This window comes from Bos grunniens, chromosome 10 (assembly GCF_055505025.1).
Source record: "Bos grunniens cultivar Pamir isolate PY7600 chromosome 10, Bosgru_T2T1.0, whole genome shotgun sequence".
NCBI lineage: Eukaryota > Metazoa > Chordata > Mammalia > Artiodactyla > Bovidae > Bos > Bos grunniens.
Genome location: NC_141174.1, coordinates 74923297 through 74949808, shown reverse-complemented (window position 1 = coordinate 74949808; position 26512 = coordinate 74923297). Strand labels below are relative to the sequence as shown.

General features: G+C 36.0%; 1 protein-coding gene and 1 long non-coding RNA gene across 4 annotated transcripts in view; both read left to right on the top strand.

The window, feature by feature from the left end:
* The window catches only part of KATNBL1 (katanin regulatory subunit B1 like 1), a 58957-nt gene extending 39692 nt beyond the window's left edge, over positions 1 to 19265 (top strand). For 2 of the 3 annotated variants that reach the window (XM_086322074.1, XM_086322073.1), the window contains exons 5-10: positions 4157 to 4275; positions 4951 to 5001; positions 5096 to 5185; positions 5514 to 5603; positions 7548 to 7641; positions 9356 to 12928. In XM_086322074.1, the coding sequence (XP_086178200.1) occupies positions 4157 to 4275; positions 4951 to 5001; positions 5096 to 5185; positions 5514 to 5603; positions 7548 to 7641; positions 9356 to 9388 (477 nt within the window). In that variant the 3' untranslated portion in view covers positions 9389 to 12928. Of the gene's footprint in view, positions 1 to 4156; positions 4276 to 4950; positions 5002 to 5095; positions 5186 to 5513; positions 5604 to 7547; positions 7642 to 9355; positions 12929 to 17495 lie in introns of those variants that run through there. The other variant, XM_086322072.1, reaches the window with a different exon arrangement.
* On the top strand, positions 13348 to 15560 carry LOC147364836 (uncharacterized). The gene is made up of 2 exons (XR_015135048.1): positions 13348 to 13552; positions 15473 to 15560. It is a non-coding gene; the product is annotated as an uncharacterized LOC147364836 (long non-coding RNA).
* Positions 19266 to 26512: the final 7247 nt, after the last annotated feature.

The following is a 26512-nucleotide window of genomic DNA, read 5'->3' as shown; positions in this document are numbered from 1 at the left end:
TGGCATACAAGCAAAAAAAAAAACTTTATATTAAAATCATCGTTAAGTATGTAGATGAATAAAAATGAGCATCATATGTAGGATAGTAATTACAAGTAAATAATGTGAAAGAACAGTAAAAAAAACGTTACTAAACCATAATAAAATGATAACAAAAAAGGATTCCATTTGTCAGTGAAAATGTTCTTGTAAAAATAAGATCCCGGAGTAATAGAAAGTTAGTAATGATAGGGGAGGTGAAGTTAGTGTCTATAGTATCTGTGAGAAAAGAGCGAGCAAGGAGAATTTGACTTAGCAGTGAATTTTCATGAGCCCTGGAGAAATAGGTGGTACCTAAACCTTAGTGTTAAAATTGAGGATCACCGTCATACTAATTCATTCACGAATATTTATTTGATGGCTCCCTGCTGTGCAGTGTATTTTGAGGCTCTGAGAAACAGATTGGTGGGTGAAAAACAGACACTGCCCCTTCTTTCATGTAGTTATAGAAGTGATGAAACCAACACAGATTAGAAAATCAAAGAAACTATATACCCTGAAGAAAAAAAACGTGTATAACTATATGATCCAGAAATATGGCCTAGATTGGGACCTGCATTGGATCCTCAATTGAACTGAGGCAGTAAACATTCTCAGTGAAAATGCCTTTAAAAAATAAAAGCTTCAGTTGTACATTTGTATTAGTGCCACATTTTTTTTTGGTGTGGCATATTTAAAGGCCCCCCTTTTACTTAGCTCCCATTTTGACTACTGTCCACAAACCTTCATTAAGCCTGTGCTTAACTAATAGGTTTATTAATTGTTCTTTTGTTGTTTCAGACTTTTTTTCCTGATTGGCTAGTGCTTTCTCTGAAAACCTAAATTTAAAAGTGATGCTATATTATTTTGTCAAAGTTCAAATATACACAACCTTTTCATCCAACAGTTGCACTCCTAGGTATATACCCAAGAGAATTGAAAAGTCCACACAGATATTTATCAGATACTCATAACACTTTTTAATAGCTCCAAGTGGAAACCATCCAATTATTCATCACCTGACTGTGGATAAATATAATCTCACAGGCCATACAATAGAATATTATTTGATCATTAAAAAGGAGTAAAATCCCAACATATGCTACACTCTATATAAATCTTGAAAACATGTGTATGAAAGAAGCCACACATTAAAGAAGGTCATATATTATATGATTCAGTTTATGTGAATCATCCACATTAGGTACAGCTTAGTTGGTAAAGAAACTGCCTGCAATGCAGGAGACCCTGGGTTGATTCCTAGGTTGGGAAGATCTGCTGGAGAAAGGTTAGGCTACCCACTCCACTATTCTTGGGCTTCCCTGCTGGCTCAGCTGGTAAAGAATCCACCTGGAATGTGGGAGACCTGGGTTCGATCCCTGGGTGAGGAAGATCCCCTGGAGAAGGGAAAGGCTGCCCATTCCAGTATTCTGGCCTAGAGAATTCCATGGACTGTATAGTCCATTGGGTTGCAAGGAGTCAGACACGACTGAGTGACTTTCATAGAGACAGAAAATAGACTTAATAGCTGTGAATAGCTGGAGAGGGGAGAATGGAGTTCAGGGTTTCTTTTGCAAGTGATGAGAAGGTTCTAAAATTCATTATGGTGCTGCTTGCACAACTCTGAATGTACTAAAAATTACTGAATTGTGCATTTTAAATGGGTAAATTTATGTTATATGAATTGTATCTTAATCTGTTATTGAAAAAAATTGGATCTAGCTATTCCAGCTCTAAAATTAATCCTATGGAAGCTTTTATACAAGTGTACATATTTACACACATAAGGTGTTCATTGATGCACAGTTTTAGTAAGGAAATACCAGAATCAGTCGAAAATTGTGGTTCATAAAGACTGGCCAATATGTAATTGTTTCCTAAAAATGAGACTGATTTATATGTTGTTTTTTTCCTTCAAAAAGTGTTTTTATTTCACATTTTGATACATACTACGTCTGGAGTTTAAGTTTTTTTATGTTAGGAAGTAGTGTCAACATTCATTGTTTTCCAAATGGATATTCAATTTATCTGATCTATTAAAAATTTTTATAAATTATATTTATGTGATATTTGTCATAAATTGTTAGTTGTATATACATTTGTCTGTATCTGAAGTTTCTTTAACATGCTATTATTTGTCTGTCTTCTTGTCAGTGTCACATTGTTTTAATTGCTATGGTTTTGTAATATATTTTGATGATGTTGTTTAGTAACTAAGTCACGTCTGATTCATTTGCAACCCCGTGGACTGTAGCCCACTAGGCTCCTCTGTCCATGCAATTTTCCAGGCAAAAATAGTAAAGTGGGTTGCCATTTCCTTCTCTAGTGATCTCTGTTTTGATTTTGAAAAATCTTACATATTATTTAAGTGAAAAAACAAAGTTTTCAAAAATATAGATATTAGAATAATTTAATTTTTTACCTGCCTAATTTGTCTTTGTCTAGAAAGTGGTTTGAAAGATACTTACCAGTATGTTAACAGTGATTACTTCTCAGGAGTTAAATAAATATTTTTGTGGATAAGTAGAAAATACTTATTTTATAAAGTTTTGTGCTACTTGAACTTTTTGCAATAGGAACGTGTTCAGTTCAGTTCAGTTCAGTTGCTCAGTCATGTCCGACTCTTTGCGACCCCATGAATCGCAGCACACCAGGCCTCCCTGTCCATCACCAACTCCCGGAGTTCACGCAAACTCATGTCCATCAAGTCAGTGATGCCATCCAGCCATCTCATCCTCTGTCGTCCCCTTCTCCTCCTGCCCCCAGCCCCTTCCATCATCAGGGTCTTTTCCAGTGAGTCAACTCTTCGCATGAGGTGGCCAAAGTATTGGAGTTTCAGCCTCAGCATCAGTCCTTCCAGTGAACACCCAGGACTGGTCTCCTTTAGGATGGACTGGTTGGATCTCCTTGCAGTCCAAGGGACTCTCAAGAGTCTTCTTCAACACCACAGTTCAAAACCATCAATTCTTCAGCACTCAGCTTTCTTCACAGTCCAACTCTCACATCCATACATAACCACTGGAAAAACCGTAGCCTTGACTAGACAGACCTTTGTTGGCAAAGTAATGTCTCTGCTTTTGAATATGCTATCTAGGTTGGTCATAACTTTCCTTCCAAGGAGTAGGAGTTTTAATTTCATGGCTGCAGTCACCATCTGCAGTGATTTTGGAGCCCAAAAAATAAAGTCTGACACTGTTTCCCCATCTATTTCCCATGAAGTGATGGGACCAGATGCCATGATCTTAATTTTCTGAATGTTGAGCTTTAAGCCAACTTTTTCACTCTCCTCTTCCACTTTCATCAAGAGGCATTTTAGTTCCTCTTCACTTTCTGCCATAAGGGTGGTGTCATCTGCATATCTGAGGTTATTGATATTTCTCCGGGAATCTTGATTCCAGCTTGTGCTTCTTCCAGCCCAGCGTTTCTCATGATGTACTACTCCACACATAAGTTAAATAACCAGAGTGACAATATACAGCCTTGACGAACTCCTTTTCCTATTTGGAACCAGTCTGTTGTTCCATGTCCAGTTCTAACTGTTGCTTCTTGACCTGCATATGTTTCTGAAGAGGCAGGTCAGGTAGTCTGGTATTCCCATCTCTTTCAGAATTTTCCACAGTTTATTGTGATCCACACAGTCAAAGGCTTTGGCATAGTCAATAAAGCAGAAATAGATGTTTTTCTAGAACTCTCTTGCTTTTTCGATGATCCAGGAATATGTTACCTTAATTATATAGAAAAAATGAATGAATTTAAATCTTGTCATAAAACTGAATTTTTGTGATTCCCTATTCATCCTATTTAGTTGATAATGACTAGCCTGTATGGTTACCTTTTCCTTTAATTCACATTATAAATTAAATCCTAGGTTTGTAGGTGAGTAAAAATAATTTATTCTTTGAATTATTGAGATTTAAAAGGAAATAGTAACAAATAAGAAAGAGTATTGATACAGGTCCTAAATTGTTTCAAATCATATGTTTACTATGTTCGCTGCAATATTTATTTTTGTGGGCTAGTAAAAGGAATCACCTTTGCTTAATTTTAAAATACATTTACCAGAATGATTTAATTGAAAAAGATGATTTTATGTCATACCTCGATGTGCTTTTTAACAAATTAGATTACTGCCTTTCAGGTTTCTCAGGACCATGAAACAATGGCACAGGTTTTGTTCAGCAGGAACTTGAGATTGAATGTAGCTTTAACTTTCTGGAGAAAGAGAAGTATTAGTGAACTTGTAGCATATTTAGTAAGGTAAGTGTGACCCTTAATGGTTTTGTTCAGTAAAAGTAATTTCCAGTGTATTATCTCCTCTTTTTTATGTTATACTGGTTAAAATTAAACTTCCTATGTTTAGCTTCATAGTGACAATATGTTTTAAATTATATTTATCTATAGTCTAAGTAACCGAAATACAGAAAACCATTTGTTTTATCATATTGAACATACATTTTACCTTCTCTAAGATTCTTATCTATAAAACTAAGAGATACCATTATGCAAAAACCAACCTTTTAAAAAATTTCCTTTCAGTAAAAATTTTAACTATTACCTTCTCACTGTATTAGTCTTCGCAAATGTTACCTTGGTGAGGCCTTCCTTGACCACCTTATTTAAATATGTATATTTTTTCACTTTCTGTCCCTCTTTTCCATTTTGTTTTTCCCCACAGTACTTCTCACAGTCAGCATGCTTTATGTACTTCATTTGTTTATTGTCTGTTGCTGCCTTCTCCACCCCTCCTCCCATACTCACACATGCATTGAAATACAAGCCCTGTCTCTCTGATAACTGCTGTATCCCTAACACTTGACTCATCATAGACACTCAGATCATTTGTTGAGGATTAAATTTCTTAAAAGCAGTGTGATGGTTATAATATGAAAGGAAATAAAGAAATCAGCTGTCTAAGCAGTTTTGTTCCCACAGGATAGAGGACCTTGGAGTTGTGGTGGATTGCCTTCCCGTGCTCACCAATAGGTAAGAAGACTATTTTTCAGAAAAAAAAGGAAGTTTAAAGAAGAACAGAGTACAACCTGTTCATATTTTATAACTTAGTATTTATTTATTTTAGTTTACAGGAGGAAAAACAGTATATCTCACTTGGCTGCTGTGTAGATTTGTTGCCTCTAGTAAAGTCACTACTTAAAAGCAGATTTGAAGAGTAAGTGCTAATCTGAATCTCAATTCATTTTTCTGTTTCAACATCCTTGATTTTGTGCCTTCAAGTACATAATGGTAGATTGAGCTCCCTGAGACATACATGGTTTCTGTTTTAAGAATATAGACTGACTAAAGAACAATTAGAAAACTATCTATAAACATGTTACATAAAATACAATTTGGTGAAAGTAGTGAAAATTTAATTTTTAAAGGTGTATCTGTGTGTTTTTTAATCAGTGTGTATGTATTTTTTTGAGATCAGTAGAGTATCTTTTCTAAAGGCTTCTTGGATGAAAACACTTGAATTTTGTTACAAAATGTCATTTCAGATATATAATAGTTGGTTTAAACTGGCTTCAAGCAGTCATTAAAAGGTGGTGGTCAGAACTATCATCCAAAACAGAAATTATGAACGATGGGTGAGTATACCTTTAAAGATAAACTCATGTTACTAAAGACTTTTTTTTCAGGAAATTTTATTTTATGATTATCAGTTTTTCGTTTGCTAAGTTGTGTCCAACTCTTTGCAACCCCATGGACTGCAGCACTCCAGGCTTCCCTGGTCTTCACTGTATCCCAGAGTTTGCTCAAATGCATGTCAATGATGCCATCCAACCATCTCATCCTCTGTCACCCCCTTCTCCTGCCTTCAGTCTTTCCCAGCATCAGGGTCTTTTCCAGTGAGTTGGTCCTTCACATCAGGTGGCCAGAGTATTAGAGCTTCAGCTTTAGCATCAGTCCTTCCAGTGAATATTCAGGGTTGATTTCCTTTGGGATTGACTGGTTTGATCTCCTTGCTGTCCAAGGGACTCTCAAGAGTCTTTTCCAGCACCACAGTTCGAAAGCATCAATTCTTTGGCGCTCAGCCTTCTTTATGGTACACCTCTCACCCCGTACACAACTATTGGAAAAACCATAGCTTTGACCATGTGGACCTTTGTTAGCAAAGTGATGTCTCTGTTTTTTAATATACTGTCTAGGTTTGTCATTACTTGTCTTCCAAGGAGTGAGTATCTTTTAATTTCTTGGGCTGTGGTCACAATCCTCAATGATTCTGGAGCCCAAGAAAATAAACTCTACCACTGTTTCCACTTTTTCTCCATCTATTTGCCATGAAGTATTGGGACCAGATGCCATGATCTTAGTTTTTTGAATGTTGAATTTTAAGCCAGCTTTTTCACTCTCCTCTTTCACTTTCATCAAGAGGCTTTTTAGTTTCTCTTTGCTTTCTGCCATTAGAATGGTATCATCTATGTATCTTCTGGCAATCTTAATTCCAGAAGCCTGTGATTCATGCAGCCTGGCATTTTGCAAGATGTGCTCTGCATAGAAGTTAAATAAGCAGGGTGACAGTATACAGCCTTGACATACTCCTTTTCCAGTTTTGAACCAGTCTGTTTTTCCATGTCTGGTTCAAAATGCTGCTTCTTGACCTGCATACAGCTTTCTAAGAAGGGAAGTAAGGTGGTCTGTTATTCTCATCTCTTAAAGAATTGTCCGCAGTTTGTTGTAATCCATAGTCAAAGGCTTTAGCATAGTCAGTGAAGCAGATTGTCAGTATATAATACTTATTCTCTTCATTTTCAGAGAAATAATAAATTGAGATACTATTCATCTTTGGAATGTTACATGTGAAAGTTGAATTCCAGAGCCCAGTAACCCCCTGTGTCTATTGTTCTGGCAGAACCATACCCTTTGGAAGGCAAAAGCACAGACTTACATCCGTTATATATATTTTGGGAGGCAAAAGCACAGACTTAAATCCATTATAAAGGAGTGAGAGAGACAAAACCTTTATATCCATTATAAAGGAGTGAGAGAAAAAGAGATGACCTTTGGTGGAGTAAAATTGAGACCTAGCAATGGAGTCATCCTGGGGGCGTCCTATGGCTCTCTGGACCAGATAGCCAAAGGACATTAACATAAGAATCCAGTGTGGATGATTACAGTTCTAAAAACTGAATTATAATCATAGTTTGAGTATTGTCTTGATGTGAAAGTGTGTGGGTGTTCTACCAAAGGAGCCAGATTATCATGAAACTACAAAATATATATATATCCCAACAGTTTCCTTTCAGTCCATAATTTGCTTTCTAGGCTCTCAGGACTTCCCCACTTCATACCCAAGAACTGGATGTCCAAATGTCCCAAATACCTCATTGTTTTCTTACTTGCTTTAACACCTGAGTAACCTTTAATTTCCATGATTGACATGTACTAGTTTAAAGAGTTGCTTGACTTCAAATGGTATAATTTTATCCTGAAGAAGACTTGAAAATTTTAAAGCTGTTTTCATTAAGTGTATTAGCTACCAAAGTCTATAACTTATTATATTTGTATTTTTTTTTCTTTTTTTCTCCTAGAAATATTCAGATTTTAAAACAGCAATTAAGTGGGTTGTGGGAACAGGAAAACCATCTTACTTTGGTTCCAGGATATACTGGTAATATAGCCAAGGTAATCTATATTTAAGCTTAACTAAAAATTTGGAATAATGTAATAGTATTATGCAATCATAAATGAACTCATTCGAATGTCCAGTTAAATACTACTCTGCTGCTGCTGCTGCTAAGTCACTTCAGTCGTCTCCGACTCTGTGTGACCCCACAGAGTCTCTCAGCCCACCAGCCTCTCCTGCCCCTGGGATTCTCCAGGCAAGAACACTGGAGTGGGTTGCCATTTCCTTCTCCAATGCATAAAAGTGAAAAGTGAAAGTGAAGTCGCTCAGTCATGTCCGACTCTTGGCGACCCCATGGACTGCAGCCCACCAGGCTCCTCCATCCATGGGATTTTCCAGGCAAGAGTACTGGAGTGGGGTGCCATTGCCTTCTCCAAAATACTACTCTAACACGATCTAAAGTCAGTTTCATATTTATGAACACTTAAGGTGCTCTGGATATGAATATGACTTTGGCAAGGAACATAAGAATTAGTCATTGAATGTGTTTCATATACAGCCATAAATATGTGCTAGTAGGTATTTAATGACCTTGCTCCAATTACAGAAAAATATTTGGAAAAAAGTTAAGAACCCAGGTTAGGAAGGCGTCTGAAATGGCAGTGATATTCAGGAAGCAAGGTGAGGAACGTAGTCAAATAGTTTGGGAGTATTTTTAACTTGGCTTTTGCTAACGCCATACTTTAGGGGAAAGTTAAGTTGTTCAAATCACAGTATGAATTTGACATCATTCTTTATTGATTTACTTGATCTTAAAGGAAAAAGTACATTACTATTTTGGATTTTAATATTTAAACTCCAGAAAACATTGGTAGTTAAAATATAATTGCAAAGTAAATCATTGTTAAAAAATATTTCCACCCTTTTACTGGGCATACTGCTATCATATAAATGGGCATTAAGCCAGAAATATAAAAACTTCCTCTGGTTTAAAAAATATCGTATTCTTAAAAAAAGGATTTATGTCTTGGACTGACTTATAAAATTTTCCTTGAAATACCTTCATGAAAGGAAGGATAATCTTGTATCAAGCAAATATGTTATACCAATGTGTATAATTTTACTCTGTAGAATTCTTAATGATGAAAATTTAATGAACAGAATCAATTTCCTAAAGTTTTTAAATTATTATTTGTTGTTCTTTGGTTAAAAGGAGGAAAAATGAAGTAAAAGTTGATAGAAAATAGAATACATGATATATCACGTTATTCTGAAAGTACCTTGTATTCTTAGTAGTAGAACTGAAAGATTATTTCTTTAGAAATTTGCAAGGTACTATTTCTGTTATTACAAACAATATTGAGTGATTAAAAGTTCTGTGAAGTTCCTTAAGCTATGATAAAGCCTCCTTAACAACATTAAACCCTCACTGTAATTTTTTGAGGGTAGAAATCAGAATGGCCATCATGAAGCTGGCCTGGCATTTATATAGCACTGAAGGAACTGCTGTGAATGATGTAATGATCTTGCTGAGCTATAAAGGCAGAGTTGTTTGATAACAGAAACTAGAACATTCCCTAAGCACTTTGCAAAGACTTCCTGAGCACATGCTGTGTGCTACCAAAATGCAGATAAAATGTTGAGTAGGGCAGATCTTTTGCACTCAAAGGGTCACGAAGGCAAAACAAGTGACAGAAAGGGAGAAGAAAACGGGGTGTGTATATGTGTATTTACAGTACTGGCTAATGAAATGCTTCTGTTTTGTTCTCTAAGGATGTAGATGCTTATTTATTACAGTTGCATTGAAAGACTTCATCTATAGCATTTGGCTATTCAAAACATCCTTGGACGATATGATTTCCCCAGAAATATCTCATCTGAGAACTGTGAACTATGGAAGAAATCAAAACCATTTTTTCCTTTAAAGAGAAACGTATGTTGAAACCACTAATGAAATGCTACCGATCTACTTCACATTGAAGTGGAAAAAGATCCAAAAGGAGCAGCTTCAGCTCCAATGAGGTGAAAGTGTACTACGAAGATTGTTCACCTTTGCTGCGTTTGGGATTTATATGGTTATTTGGTAACATTGTTTAAGAACTACTGGGTCTTAATGCAATCCTGCATAAGAATATAATTTATACTATGTGAAAAATAAGACAGGACTTATTACTAGGAATCACAGAGACCAATCATCATTACTTTTTTTTAAGATTGTGTTTTATAAGAAAACACTTAAATGTGTGCAGCTACTATTTTCTTATGTTGAAAAGACTTTGAAAGTTTAAACCATTATAGCAAATAATCAGTACTAAAAGTTTTTTGTTCGCACTGAGATACTGTATATGCAAAATGCCTTAATTATTAATAAGCCGATGTGTATGATACCAATATCTGTTTAAGAAAATTAAAAGCAAACATGCTTCTGGCATGATAAAATCATGGAATTAAATCAGGGGTTTCCATTCATGTAGAATGTTGTTAAAACTTATTCTACACCATTCTTAAAACTTGAGAATATTTTTAGTATCTCTGATTTTTCTTTTTTTTTTTTTGCCAGAATCATGTCATGTATGTATGTATGTGTTACTCCTATATATAAGAAAAAGGCAAATCTGTATTTGTATGAATGCTTAACTGGAAATGTCTATGGAATTGACTAATTTATATTCACTTTTTATTGTATATAGATTTCTGATATATTCAGTTCTGTATCATTTAAGTTTTCTTCATTTGAGTAAATTGACTAAATATTTCTATTTTTTGCTTTTTTAAGTTCTGATTTTATATGAATTATACTTTTTTTCACTACATATGTTTAAAGAATTACATACAATGCTTTAGAAATGTTTACACTTAGTGCTGACCTTGTATTTTAAATTCCAACACTTTACTACCTCCTCCAAAGGTTGGTATGAAATACCAGCAGACTGTATGAGGTCTCTCTTTTATTTTAATACCATTTTTAGTATCAAAGAACCCACTTCTGGAATGTCTTAAGAACTGCATACATTACCTTGAAAGTAATTGGGGTTTAAATACCACTGTTGGTGGTTCGGTTCGCATATCGTCTCATCTTTAATCAGCCTGAGAGGCATCTGAACAAAGCCTTTTAGTAATTGAATTTCTGTGCAGTAATCCTTTTAAGCACTTGAATGTAAATCTTTAGCATTTACCCAATTAGCCACTACTAATGTGAATCTGAAACACACATCTTCTTGCTTTAAATGTTTCTTCTGTGAGTTCTTTTTTGTGTAGCTATATTTTATATAGCTATGTATTCTTCACAGTGAACATCAGTTGTAGTAACTGATTATTCTCTAAACGTTTTAGATTAGAATAATTTCAGGTTACTGCATTTCTGAGTTTTGAGAGTTGAGTTATTTAAGAAGTCATTTTTCAGGGGGTGGAAATTTGAATTGTAAACCTGCATCATCTCTGTGAAACCTTAAGATGATGAAATATAACCTTTCTTTGTTCCCGTTCCTTTAGTTTTCACTCTCTTATCTAACAGTTTCAACCAGTTAATACAGTTGGTACATGGTGCTAATGAGGCTAAAGACGGATTTCAGTCCTTTTAAGTGTTTGTTAATTTTACACACATACACAGAACTATTCATGGCTACAGATTGCACCTTAAGCATACATCTCACAAATTCAACTCGAGGTCACAAGGAAGATGGTGTGTACAGCATAACACAAACCCTTCAATGGAAAGATAATTCAAATAATTGGCACATGGAAAACTATAGACTTTTAATCTAATATTTAAAATAATGTAATGTCTAAAATTCTGTGTCACTAGTTTTCTCTGTTTACGATCAATGGCTAAACAGTGTCTTCTGAAAACCAAACTTGAATTAATCAAACTTTCAGTAAAAATTAGGTACAAATAACAAATGAAACAGTAAGAAAAGGTATTATCTTGTTAACATGTTGGTACAAATATAAATGAAACATAGTAAGAAAAAGTATTTCCATGTTTTGCTGAGTTTGAGTTTCTTAAAAGATAGTAGATAATACTTCATTTTTACATTCAGAGCTATATAAGGCAGCAGTCTTTAGCTTATAAATATCATTCAGTGGCCCACACTCCCAATTTCTGTTCTTGGCCTTTGCAGTTTACCTTAGTACCTACCTCTCTCAGTTACTGGGTTATGATTAGTGTTAGGTGATTTTAAGACTCTTGGATAAAAGATAAGTACATATTGTTGAACCCTTACTTTGCTATCGAGTCCTTCTCATGCTGTTTAATCAGAACAGTGTTGATCTCCAGAAAGAGCCAAAGAAAGTGTTTACAAAGTATTTTGGCTGTTGTATTGACCTAGATTAAAACAATTGCTGTCTGTCATCACTCTCTTGTTGCTGTGCTGCTAAGCAATATAACTGAAGGACTACCCAAGGTCTCTATGCCTTTCTATCTCTTGTACCTTACTCAGTTTTTTTAAGATGGTAGAGGGTTATAATCAAGTAATTTGCTTGATTATAAAGCAAATTATAGAGATAAAGTAAATGATGTTATAATGAGTGTTCAGAGAAAAGAAGTTAGGAAGCAAGCATTATGCAATGGTTTTAAAAACATCCTTTGGCAATAATTTCAAAGGTAATTGGCATACATTATTTACATGAATCTTGAGGTACAAGAATTTAGAAATAAATATCTGTACCCACTTTGAATCATTAATATCAGCACTGAATTTTAAGGGCCCCTGAGGAATTAAATCCTAATGCCCCTAAACATACTTGGTATGTGTCTTGTCCTAACCTTAAAAATGGTTGTGTGGCTTCAAAGCTGTATATTTGGACTTTGAAATAATTTTCTCAAACTTAGACCATTTCTATATTTGACAAGTTGTTGATATAATTAATATCAATGGAATCTAATTTGAGTAATGATTATTAGCTGTTAAATGCTGATAATAGAAATTATATTTAAATGTTTATTTAGTTACTTAAGGAGTTTGATAAAACAAAATTTTAGTTAACATTTTGGTAGTCATTCCCAGTTATTTTTTTCTTCCTATTTAAGAACAAAATGGTAACGTCAGTTGGCTTTTTTGATTTAAAGAAAAAAAATAGAATCACAAACAGTTGACTTAACTGGAGTGATCTATTTGGATGCACTACTTATCTTTCAACACAGACTTTTATTTTCTAAATTATTTCAGATGAAAATAGTATTGCTGGACATTTTGGTAGGTATTGACTTCTGTGTTATTCTTTAACCCTTAATTCTTAATTCTTCTAGCTATGGAAATTGTCATAGAACTTTGTGACACACTATTCCCCCTCCTTTTTAAATTCTGTAACAGGCATATAGAATAAAAAGTTCATCCTTAAACACTCTATGGTTCTAATGTGTAATATGGCTTGATTGATTCAGTAATAGCACCAAGGATAACAATAAGAATAAATACTGCATATCATATATTCAGTATACTGAGTGCATTTTCCAAAACTCTACTTAATATAATATTTAAAATTATGGTAGTCATCATAATTTTCTCTGAGTCAGATCACTGACTTGACAATAAATGCTAAAATCAAAGTTTACTAAAAATTAAGTACAAGTACAGATGAAACTGTGTATAGCACAGTATTTTGTTCTATAGACTCTACTCATAAAACATGAAAAGACATTGTTACTAAGTATCAGTAGTTCTGTGAAAGGGCAGCCCCACAGCTGCCAGTATTTTTTATAGCAATGCTTATTATATATTCTTTGATATGAAGAGTTACTATTCTCTGAACTATAAGTTTTATGTTGGGAGATACTCTGAGTCTAGATAAGCAGTCAGCCCCCAAACATGCTTGAACTACTCTTCAAGTTCTGTGCTTTACAGTATTCTGTATTTTCATTCAGATTTAAACCAGGATTTCATTTTTTCAATATCCTAGACCTGGTCAAGACCATTGTGACACTATGAATTTACACGAAGCTAAGAAGAGTTGATCCAGATATTTTCTAGGGTAAGAAAGTTGTGGGAGTCATGAAATACACCAAATTTCTAGAGTTACTTGCTTCTAGAATTACTGTATTGCACTTATCAAGCAAACTTGCAGTTTGGGGCCTGGATGGGAATTAGTCTTCACTTTCCAAAAATCAGAAGCAGAGTTTGTGTCCATTTACTTTTCTACTTTCATTTGAGAAAGAAAGTAAAGGGGGAAGAGAAAAAAGAAAAATTGCAAAAAACTTCATTAGACCTTTGTGTAAGTTATTTGAAGAGGTGAAAGAGGACCCACCTCAGCTCCCACTTGCCCTGCAGTGCATTCACTGTTTCCTCTCTGTACCACAGTAGCCTAGCCTCAACAACAGCAAGAGAAATGCAAGTTAACACTTCTTTTTAGGCAGATTCTAAAGCTTACAAGAGGATTTTGAAGATGCTTATTTTTTCCCCTTAGCCATTCAGATTCTTTTTCCCTTAGAGGACAAGAAATAGTGAAGGAAGAAATCAGTTCACTTCTCAGTTTCTTCTTTTAGAGACCTCCCTGCCTCTCTCTTAGACATTAGTATTTTCAGGGTTCTGTGTTAAACTCTTTTCTCACTCTACATGGCATCCTTACTGTCAACATTAACTGTTCTCATTTGGGGGTGGGAGGGAGGTTATTTTCTGACTGATCAAATAGGCATGGATTTTTTAAAAGGTTGAGAAAACATTGAACTGTATGTTTATCATTCTCAAATCAATATCTTGCTCTAAACCCAAATCTTAGCTCATCCATTATGTATATCCAATTGCCTACCGGAAACATTCATCCGGATATCATTTAGACATCCTAAATAAAATAGTATCCATAATTGACCTCTCTCTCCCACCTCCCTCCACTCCTTTCCACCAAACTGTCATCCAGTCCCCGCCCCACCACTACCACCAAGGGTCCTGGATTTCCATTCTCATTGAATATTCTTCATATCAGTAGTTATCAAGCCACAAACTCATGAGTCATCTCCAAATCACTCATCAAATCATGTTGGTGCAACCCCTTAAATTTCTCTAATCTTGCTACATTTCTTCACTTCTGCCATTACCGCCTGCAATGCGGGAGACCTGGGTTTGATCCCTGGGTTGAAAAGATCCCCAGGAGAAGGGAAAGGCTACCCACTACAGTATTCTAGCCTGGAGGATTCCATGGATTGTATAGTCCACGGGGTCACAAAGAGTCAGACATGACTGAGCGACTTTCACTTTTACTCTACATTATTCCAGCAGCCTCCGGACTGGATTCTCTCAATAGTACCACCTCCTCTCTGCCCCTCCCAATGCTCCAGCTAGAAAGAACTTGTTTCAGTTTCTGGAAAACATTAGTCTTTCTGTGCAAATGTTTATCAGAACACTCTTCTCCTGAAGTTCACCCATTTATCACTTCCTTAGCCTTCAGGCCTCAGTGTAAACACAATACATCTGGGAAGCATTCTCTGAAGCCTCTTCTGCTGTTAGAGGCTCTGTCCACATTTTCATCTCCACTCTGTTTTTAAGAGCATGTAGTGCTTTGCAATTGCTTATTATCTGTCATCCCAGATAGATTAATAGCTGTATGAGACCAGGGTCTGTGCTCTCTGTCACATTCTCAGGACTTAGCATTTACCCAGCCTTACCAGTAATAGACATTTAATTCTTAGGAATAAAAATGCAAGAGTGTAGCATATTGGGGCATAAGCTGGGTGAGAAAGTAATTTAGTAATCCAGAGCTATTTTGAGATAGCATTGCAACTAAAAATGAGTAGTTCTGCAATAAAAGTATCCAGTTTTCTTCTATCACTTTTTTGTTTTATGAAATTGGTTTGTAAATGTTCATGCTGCAAGGAAATAAAAACCTTAGCTAAAATGTCTGATTCTCATAAGATGTACATTTGTTTTTCTATTGTATGGTTTCTACATTCCACACAAGATCTGTGCAAGTGAGGACCATCTATGAAGTTCAAAATTAAGGTATTTTCATGTAATGTGTAAAATACATAAATTTTCTTGATATTGAAGTTTGTGTTTCTCCTCTGCTTTTATCTTAAAACAATTGAGAGTCATGCGAGATAGTGTTTTGTTTTGCCTTTTTTTTTAATGAATTCCTTTTTTAAATTAAGAGTCGTTCATCCTTATTTCGGAGAAGGCAATGGCACCCCACTCCAGTACTCTTACCTGGAGAGTCCCATGGATGGAGGAGCCTGGTAGGCTGAAGTCCATGGGGTCACTGAGAGTCAGACATGACTGAGCGACTTCACTTTCACTTTTCACTTTCATGCATTGGAGAAGGAAATGGCAACCCACCCCAGTGTTCTTGCCTGGAGAATCCCAGGGACGGGGGAGCCTGGTGGGCTGCTGTCTTTGTGGTCACTGAGAGTTAGACATGACTGAGCGACTTCACTTTCACTTTTCACTTTCATGCATTGGAGAAGGAAATGGCAACCCACTCCAGTGTTCTTGCCTGGAGAATCCCAGGGACGGGGCAGCCTAGTGGGCTGCCGTCTGTGGGGTTGCACAGAGTCGGACACGACTAAAGCGACTTAGCAGCAGCAGCAGCATCCTTATTTTTGAAAATGGAATAAGAAAAATAAGAAAATTAAACACCCATAGTCTCATCCACCTAGGGAGGATGAGGACACTGTATTTTCTTCTATATGTATGCATATTTTTAATGCAAATGGGTTCATAATCTACATACTGATACTTGGTATATTGTTTCCTACTTTCTATATGCTGGGAAAGCTTGAAGATAACTGAAGAACTTTCATGTGTACTAAAGCTATACATTAAAAATAGTTACTATTAATTTCTTTGAGGAAATTGGAAAAAAAGGAATGTTTGAGACTTACTTTTGAAGCATTCTTAATATAGGATTCTGTTTTCTTTGACCATTCCTAATCATTACATACTTGATAAAAATTTTTATTTTAGGAAGAAGACTTATAAGGAAAAAGAGTATAACTTCTGTACTTTGAAAAGAAACATAAGTTAATTTAAATGATTGTTTTCCAAAACAAAATTTCAACGTCTGCTATAGCATATTTCCTTTAACCATCAATTCTTAATTTTCAGAATAAATAATAGTTCAGCCATTATTTATGAAATTGGCATAACATTGATCAATACTATAATGTTAAGTCTGTATAGAACCAAGATTTTAAAGATTCAACCCCATCCAAATCAATTCCGAATAACCTAACTCTTAAAACATCTTCTACATAGTCCATCTAATAAGTTGCTTCTAACTGAATAATTTCTCTTCTACCTAAATAATTGCTCTTCAGATTCTGTATTTATATATATATATGATTTATTTTATTTTAGTTTTTGGCTGTGCTGGCTTTTTGGTGCTGCATAGGTTTTCTCCTAGTTGGGGCTAGCAGGGGCTGCTCTCTAGTTGCAGTGCACAGGCTCCTCGTTGCAGTGGCCTGTCTTGTTGCAGAGCCTGGGCTCTCAGTAGTTGCGGCATGTGGGCTCAATAGTTGCAGCTCCTGGACTCTGGAGCACAGGCTCAGTAATTGTGGCTCATGGGCTTAGTTGCTCTGCAGCATGTGGGATTTTCCTGAATCAGAGATCGAACCTGTGTCTCCTGCATTGACAGGCGGTTTCTTTACCACTGAGCCACTAGGGAAACCCCAGATTCTATATTCTTATTTAAAAAGTAATCATTACATTATCGTGGAGGAAAGTCACTTAATGCTGGAAGTAGAGAAAAACATTACTTAATGGTGAATAGAAACAAAGGTAAGTAAAGCTAGTAATTATACATACTGATGAACACATGCTCAAATACATACATAATGTGTATATTATCCTGTGCCTAAGATCAACCTATTATGCTATAGTCAGTCATAAAATTACTATATGGAGAATAAAGGGAGTGGGATTTTCTTACAAATAGACACACAAATGATTTTATTGAATGAACATTCTTCTGTACTTTGCCAACAAAGGTCCGTCTAGTCAAGGCTATGGTTTTTCCTGTGGTCATGTATGGATGTGAGAGTTGGACTGTGAAGAAGGCTGAGCGCCGAAGAATTGATGCTTTTGAACTGTGGTGTTGGAGAATACTCTAGAGAGTCCCTTGGACTGCAAGGAGATCCAACCAGTCCATTCTGAAAGAGATCAGTCCTGGGTGTTCATTGGAAGGACTGATGCTAAAGCTGAAACTCCAATACTTTGGCCACCTCATGTGAAGAGTTGACTCATTGGAAAAGACTCTGATCCTGGGAGGGATTAGGGGCAGGAGGAAAAGGGGATGACAGAGGGTGAGATGGCTGAATGGCATCACCTACTCGAGGGACATGGGTTTGGATGAATTCCGGGAGCTGGTGATGGACAGGGAGGCCTGGCATGCTGCAATTCATGGGGTCGCAAAGAGTCGGACACGACTGAGCGACTGAACTGAACTGAATACTACTAACTAGGTAAAATTCCTTAGTCTTCATCAATTCTGAGATCATAATTTATATTGGCTTGCTTTCATAACCATTTAAGTGTTTTAAAGAAAAGCAAAATTTTTTCTCCATGTTTTAAAGTTTTTGGTGATTTAACCTAGTATAGTTTTGCTTTCTTTGATTTGCACTTTCAAAGCCAATTAACAGCAAAACAGATCAATAGAAAATTATTTAGTACCCTTCTAATTAAGTTTTACACATTCAAATACTACATGACTTTGTTATTTATGAGCGTTTTAAAAAATTAGTTTTTAAAGGTGACTGGATAGCAATTGAAACATCTTAACCTGTTAGGTTTTTAAGAATGTCGGATAGTATTGATTCAGGGCCATGTTATTGTTGCCTTAGTCTAATAATTTAATAATTTCTGCTCAATCAGAATGTAGTTAGATTAATATGTGTAATGACTTCATTCTATAAATCTTCAAAATATGATATAGCAAAAGTTTGCTTTAAACTTTTTCAGAACTAGAAATTATATTGGTCAAATTATTTAAAGTAATTTTTTGTAAATTTTATTACCTAAATATTGATGTAAATTTGGAATTAAATAGTGAAAACTACGGTTATTAAAATAATTGACATGTGTTTGATGTAGTCGTCAAGAGAGTAGCTAATGTTTTAGAGACGTACTAAACCATTGTAAGATTTTCTTGAACAAATGATACACTTTTGTAATTTGAACTAAATGAAAATAGTGTGACTTTGTTTTTCCGTTTTTGTTAGGATACTGGGACCTAATAATTCTTTGCAAATATAAATTGATATGGGAGGACTCAGTTATAAGATTTGTGTTTAAATGACACAGCTTAGTACTTCTTAAAATGTTAATTCAGCTGTTGACTAGTATGATATATGAGGAACTGCATTGTATCTTTGAAATCATATACTTTAATTAAGATATTTATAAAATATACACCGCTTCCATGAGCTGCTTGTAGCAGCTGGCTCACCCCCATTTGTCAAATCACATGTGGTATGAGTTTCATGTCTGCTACTTTTATCTCTTGATCAATCTTTTCCATTGCTTATTTTAAGTAAAAAGCAACAGCTGAATATATGGAAAGAAAAGCTTCCTCAAATACATACTAGTAATATTTACTAGTGCTGATGTAAGTAAATTGTAACACTGATAGTTTAGAAATATATGTACAAGCACTATAAGCTAAACATTTACAAATACCAAAGAAACCTATTTGAAACATTGAGCAATTAAAAGTTAACAAGTATTTAAATTTTTATAAAGAACAGAGCTTCAAAATTAAACTTCAATCTGTGGAATTTTTTTTCTCCGCAAGTAAAACTAATAGAAATTTCTTTTTTCCTGTTAGTCATGCTGATTATATAGCTCCCTATAAATCATATTTCACATAAGTTTCCTAAAACTTACTTTTCTTTTTTGACCACAATGCACAGCGTGCAATATCCTAGTTCACCAGCTGAAGATCAAACCTATGCCCCCTGCAGTGAAAACACAGTGTGTCAACCACTGTACTGCCAGGGGAGTCCCCAGTTTCCTGAAACTTTATTGGAAAATTAAAAAGGTGGATTCATGTCCCAGTGAATACTAACAGGTGTGATTGAGGCTGTGTCTAAAATTCTCTGTATACTATCTGTCATTGTTTCCAGATGCTAAATCAGAGGCATTAAGCTGTCAGATACCCAGTAGTAATATGATACTGGCTGGTTGAGGTAGTTAGGCAGTCCGTGATCAACAGGTTACTTGTTATATGCATGTTGATGTTAAAACAGAAAGGTTAGGTATAGTACCTGTCTTCAAAGAGTTGTGTTAAAATAAAATAATACATGTACCATGGTCTAAAACCATACTATTGGGTAAGACTTTGCAATTGTTACGTCTTCTTGGATTGATCCCTTGATGATTACATAGTGCCCTTTGTCTCTTGTAACTTTCCTTTTAAGAAGTTTTTATTTTATTTATGTATTTTTGGTTGTGCCGGGTCTTTGTTGCTGTGCATGGGCTTTAGTTGCAGTTTGTGGGCTTCTCCTTGCAGCGGTTTCTGTTGTTGCAGAGCAGAGGCTCTAGGATACATGGGCTCAGTAGTTGTGGCTCATAGGCTTAGTTGCCCCACGGCCTGTGGAATCTTCCCAGACCAGGTATTGAACCCATGTCTCCTGCATTGGCAGGCAGATTCTTTACCACTAGACCACCAGGGGAGTTCTAACAGTCATTATTTTAAAGTCAGTTTTGTCTAAGTATTGTTACTCTGGCTTTCTTTTAATTTCTATTTTCATAGAATACCTTTTTTCAGCCCCTCACTTTCACTCTGTGTGTCTTTAGTTCTGAAATGAGTCTCTTGTAGACAACATATGTATGAGTCTTGTTTTTGTATACATTCAGCCTCTGTGTGTCTTTTAGTTGGAGTATTTAGTCCATTTACATTTAAGGCAGTTATCAATATATATGTTCTTATTGCCATTTTGTTAATTTTTGTTTTGGATTTATTTTTGTAGGTATTTTTTCCCCTTCTTTTGTTCTCTTCTCTTATGATTTGATGGAGAAGGAAATGCAACCCACTCCAGTATTCTTGACTGGAGAATCTTGTGGACAGAGGAGCCTGGTAGGCTGCTGTCCATGGGGTTGCACAGAGTCAGACACGACTGAAGCCAACTTAGCATGCATGCATGCATTGGAGAAGGAAATGGCAACCCACTCCAGTATTCTTGCCTGGAGAATCCCAGGGTTGGAGGAGCCTGGTGGGTTGCCATCTATGGGGTTGACAGACTAGGACACAACTGAAACGACTTAGCAGCAGCAGCAGCTTGTGATTTGATGGCTATCTTTAGTGTTATAATTGACATATAGAAAGCATTCTATCCAAATGCAGCAGGATACACATTCTTTTCAAGTTCACATGGAACATTCTCTAGGATAGATTACATGCTAGGCCACAAAACAAGCCTCAGTAAATTTAACAAAATATGACATGAAATCATATCATGCATCTTTTCTGACCACAACGCTGTGAAACCAGAAATCGACTACAAGGGGAAAACTGCAAAACACGCACACAAATATGTGGTAGCTAAATATGCTACTAAAGAACCCAATGGATCACTGAAGAAATTGAATAGGAAGTCAAAAAATACCTACAGACAAATGAAAATGAAAACATGATAGTTTGAAAGCTATGGGATGCAGCAAAAACATTTCTAAGATGGAAATTTATAGCAGCACGAGCTTACCTCAGGAAATAAGAAAAATCTCAAATAAACCACCTCACCTTAACATCTAAACCAGCTAGATAAAGAAGAACAAACAAAACCCAAAGTTAGTAGAAGCAGAGAAATCATAAAGATCAGAACTGAAATAAATGAAACTGAAAATAGAAAAGATCAATTAAATTAAAATTTAAATTTTAAATTAAATTAAAATTAAAAATTTTAATTTTTAATTAAAAACTAGTTCTTTGCCAGATTCATCAAGAAATAAAAAGGAGAGGGCCCAAATGAACAAAATCTTAAGTGAGAAAGGAGAAGTTACAACCAACACCGCAGAAATACAAAGTATCATAAGAAACTACTATAAGCAACTATATACAAATAGGCCATCTCCAAGAAATGGACAAATTTTTAGAAAGGCACAATATCCCGATACTGAACCAAGAAGAAACAGAAGATAATCACAATAAATGAAATTGAATCAGTAATTTTAAAACTTCTACCAAACAAAATTCCAGGATCAGATGGCATCACAAGTGAATTCTACCAAACATTTAGAAAGGAGAGGTAGCACCTATCCTTTTGAAACTATCCCGAAAAATTGCAGAGGAAGAAATACTTTTGAACTCATTCTGTGAGGCCAGCTTCACCCTGATACCAACTGACAAAGATATCACAAAAAAGAAAATTACAAGCAATACCACCGATGAACATAGATGCAAAAATCCTCAACAAAATACTGTCAAACTGCAACAACACATTGAAAGGATCATACACCATGATCAAGTGGGAAAAGAATTTATTCCAGGGATGCAAGGGCTTGTCAGTATCCTTAAATCAATCAGTATGATACATTGATTGTATCACATGCAGTAACAAAAAATAAAAACCATATGGATGAAAGTGAAAGTGGAGAGTGGAAAAGTTGGCTCAAAGCTCAACATTCAGAAAACGAAGATCATGGCATCTGGTCCCATTACTTCATGGGAAATAGATGGGGAAACAGTGGAAACAGTGTCAGACTTTATTTTTGGGGGCTCCAAGATCACTGCAGATGGTGACTGCAGCCATGAAATTAAAAGACACTTACTCCTTGGAAGAAAAATTATGACCAACCTAGATAGCATGTTGAAAAGCAGAGACATTACTTTGCCAACAAAGGTCCGTCTAGTCAAGGCTATGGTTTTTCCTGTGGTCATGTATGGATGTGAGGGTTGGACTGTGAAGAAAGCTGAGTGCCAAAGAATTGATGCTTTTGAACTGTGGTGTTGGAGAAGACTCTTGAGAGTCCCTTGGACTGCAAGGAGATCCAACCAGTCCATTCTGAAGGAGATCAGCCCTGGGATTTCTTTGGAAGGAATGATGCTAAAGCTGAAACTCCAGTACTTTGGCTACCTCATGCGAAGAGTTGACTCATTGGAAAAGACTCTGATGCTGGGAGGGATTGGGAGCAGGAGGAGAAGGGGACGACAGAGGATGAGATGGCTGGATGGCATCACTAACTCGATGGACGTGAGTCTGAGTGAACTCCAGGAGTTGGTGATGGACAGGGAGTTCTGGCGTGCTGCAATTCATGGGGTCGCAGAGAGTCAGACACGACTGAGTGGGTACTGATGAACTGAACTGATGGTCATCTCAATAGATGCAGAAAAGGCTTTTGATAAAATTTAATGTTCTTTTATGATAAAAACTGTCCAGAAAGTAGGCATGGTGGTAACATACTCAACATGCTATGCTAATGCTAAGTCACTTCAGTCGTGTCCAACTCTGTGCGACCCCATAGACGGCAGCCACCAGGCTCCCCCGTCCCTGGGATTCTCCAGGCAAGAACACTGGAGTGGGTTGCCATTTCCTTCTCCAGCGCATGAAAGTGAAAAGTGAAAGCAACGTCGCTCAGTCATGTCCGACTCTTAGCCACCCCATGGACTGCAGCCTACCAGGCTCCTCCATCCATGGGATTTTCCAGGCAAAAGTACTGGAGTGGGGTGCCATTGCCTTCTCCGATACTCAAAATGGTAAAGGCCATATCTGACAAACCCACAGCTAACATCATACTCAGTGATGAAAAAACTGAAAGCATTTCCTCTAAGATAGGAACAAGCCAAGGATATGGACCCTCATCACTTTTATTCAGCTTAGTTTTGGAAGTCCTAGCCACAGCAATCAGAAGAAAAATCCTGAATATGCCACCCAGAAAACTATTAGAGCTCATCAGTGAATTCAGTAAACTTGCAGGGTATATATAGAAATCTGTTTCATTTCTATACACTAACAATGAAATATCAGAGAAATTAAGGAAACCCATTTACCATCTCTGAAAAGGATAAAATATCTAGGAATAAATCTACCAAGGAGGCAAAAGACCTGTACTCAGGAAACTATAAAATACTGGTGAAAGAATTGAAGGCAATGCAAATAAATGAAAAGATGTACCATGTTCTTAAATTATTAAAATGACCATAATTTCCAAGGCAACCTATAGATTCAGTGGATCTCTATCAAAATACCAATGGCATTTTTTTTTTACAGAACTAGAAAAAATAATTTAAAAATTTTTATGGAAACACAAAAGACCCCAAATAGCCAGAACAATCTTGAGAAGGAAAAAAGGAGTGGAGGAATCAGGCTCTCTGTCCTTAGACTGCACTACATAGCTACAGTAATCAAAACAGTATGATACTGACACAAAACCAGAAATACGTATCAGTAGAACAGGACAGAGAGTCCAGAGATAAACCAACATACCTGTGGCCACCTAATCTATGAAAAAAGAGGTAAGGATGTGCAACGGAGAGAAGACAGTCTCTTAATAATTGGTGCTGAGAGAACTGGACAGGTACAGGTAGAAAGCTGATATTAGAACATTCTCTAACACCATATACAAAAATAAAATCAAAGTGGATACTATAAAACTCCTTGAAGAAAGATTGGCAGAACACCCTTTCACATAAATCACAGCAATGTAAAACCAGATAGTATAAAATTTCTGTGGGAAAACAGGCAGAGCACTCTGACATAAATCTCAGCAACGTTTTTAAGGAACTGTCTTCTAAAGCAGAGACTATAAAAGCAGTGGAAGCATGGAGTCCTAACCACTGGGCCACCAAGGAATTCCCCTCCCTGTAACTCTTGATTACATCGTTTCCAGATCATCTTTAAGCTTATTTTAAAATTTTTACAGCTTTATTGGGGTGTACAAAAATTACACATTCAATACACACAATTTGATGTTTATTATGTCACAAAGTAATAAACATCCATCACCTCCAAAACTTTCCTTATGTGAAAGGATATTTTTTGTGTGTGAATGTGTGGCAAGAAATATCCTCATCAAAATATTAAGTGCACAGTACAGCATTATTCACAATAGCCAAGATAAGGAAACAACTCAAATGTGCACTGACAGACAAATGAATTTGTTATATACATACAATGGAATATTCCTCAGCCTTAAAAAAGAATAAAATTTTACCTTTTGCAACAACATGGTTGGACATGAAGACATGATAAGTGAGATAACTCATTTCCAGACAGATACTACATGTTGCCATTTATATGAGACATTTATAAAAAACAAACTTAGAGAAGCAGAAAATAATGATGGTTGCCAGGGGATGAGGGGAGAGGGAAATGGAGAATAACTGTTCAATGAGTATAAAGTTTCAGTTATATAAGATCTATAAGTTCTAGAAGTCTACTCTAAACATAGTGCCTATAGTTAATAATTGTCTCATTTAGCCATTAATACCTTTGGATACTGATGGAAATGATCCCTTAAGCTGATATACTTCAAATTTTTGTTAAAAATAAAGCTTCTCTTTACCTTTATGTTACGTTGATGTTTCTGCAGGGCACGTGCACCCTTGTTCATACTTAGACTGAAGATCTGCTAGGCTGCACGTGCCCTCAGTGCTTGTGTCCTGTATCATCTGAGTAATGGCTTGCTTGTCAAATTCTAAGTATCTGTTTGTCACTTGTTCTTTCCCGAATTGTTGCAGCAACATTCTTTCTAAATGGGTACTTTTGACTTTTCAGGGGAAAGTTATATTTTAATTATGAATGTATGTAAAAGCAAAACTGCAGCTCTCCTTTGGGTCTGTGATGCCATTGTCTTTTATTAAAAATGATATATAAAGTAGGTAAAATCATAGCCTTTAAGTATACCTATCACTCACCTCACTAATACAACTATTTTAGCTAAAGTACCATTGCCTTGTGAAATTGGCATTGTACAGTGGTTATTCAGTGACTGCAGACTGCATTCCTAATGTACAAGATAAAGCCATATGCCAAAAGCACTCCCTCTGTATGGGTGTGGTTTGCCTGAAATAAATACATTCCCTGAACTATTTCAGATGAAATTGCTGAACGTTTCATTCTTAGAGGGAGTTTGAGTTTTTCCTTTTAAAGATTCAAAAGATAGCTGTTGCTTAGCATGTGCAGAGTCACAAGTAGTGTGACAGAGGGGAAAGAGCGTTGGATTAGGACCAGGGGACCCTCAGATTTAAACATTTAAAAACAGACTCAGATTATGAAGTGAAGTAGATTTTACATAGTGAATTAGGAGAAATGGGTTTGACTTTAGCTCAGTACCTAAAATAATAATTAACTCTGGTTCATGATAATAAATTCTGCTTTCACAGAGAAAGAGTATCTTGATAAAGTGATGTCAAATTTGGCTTGGGAAGGCAGATTTAGACAATGTTTTACATCAGCTGAGACCTTTTTATGTTTCTGAAGGCTGTGCCAGAAGTAGAACTAAATCCTTAATAAGCTTAGCTCCTTTACTGTAGCCTGGTCTTCCCCCCCACCCCACCCCCCACCTCTTTTTTGTTTGTGTATTTAAGATATTAAAGATCTCAATAAATACACAACAGCTGGTTGATTATAAGTTTTAAATTTCTATATTTATAAATATTACACTTTAGTTGGAAGAGTACTCATTGAATACATTGCCTTCTAACAGGATTTGCTGAGTCACTTGATTCAATTTGTGATCCCTTCAGCACTTTTAGGGAACTTAAACATTGTTTCTGTGAAGCAACAGCAAAGCTTAATTGTGTCCCATAAGCACATTTTTGACTCCTACTCGCAACTCTTGATTTCTACTCATGAGCTCTTCCAACATTTTATGTCTATTTACCCAAGACAGTTTGCCCAAGTCAGAGGGTTATGAGAATCAAGTAATACTCTTCCCCTGTCATTTCTCTCCCAAGAGTTATTGGTGCTTGCAGCTTTACTTTAGTAAGCATTTTTCTAATCATTTTGCTTCTTGATATTGTGCTTATCTATGTCTTATTGCAGATCAAAAAGTGACAGTACTAAAGGAC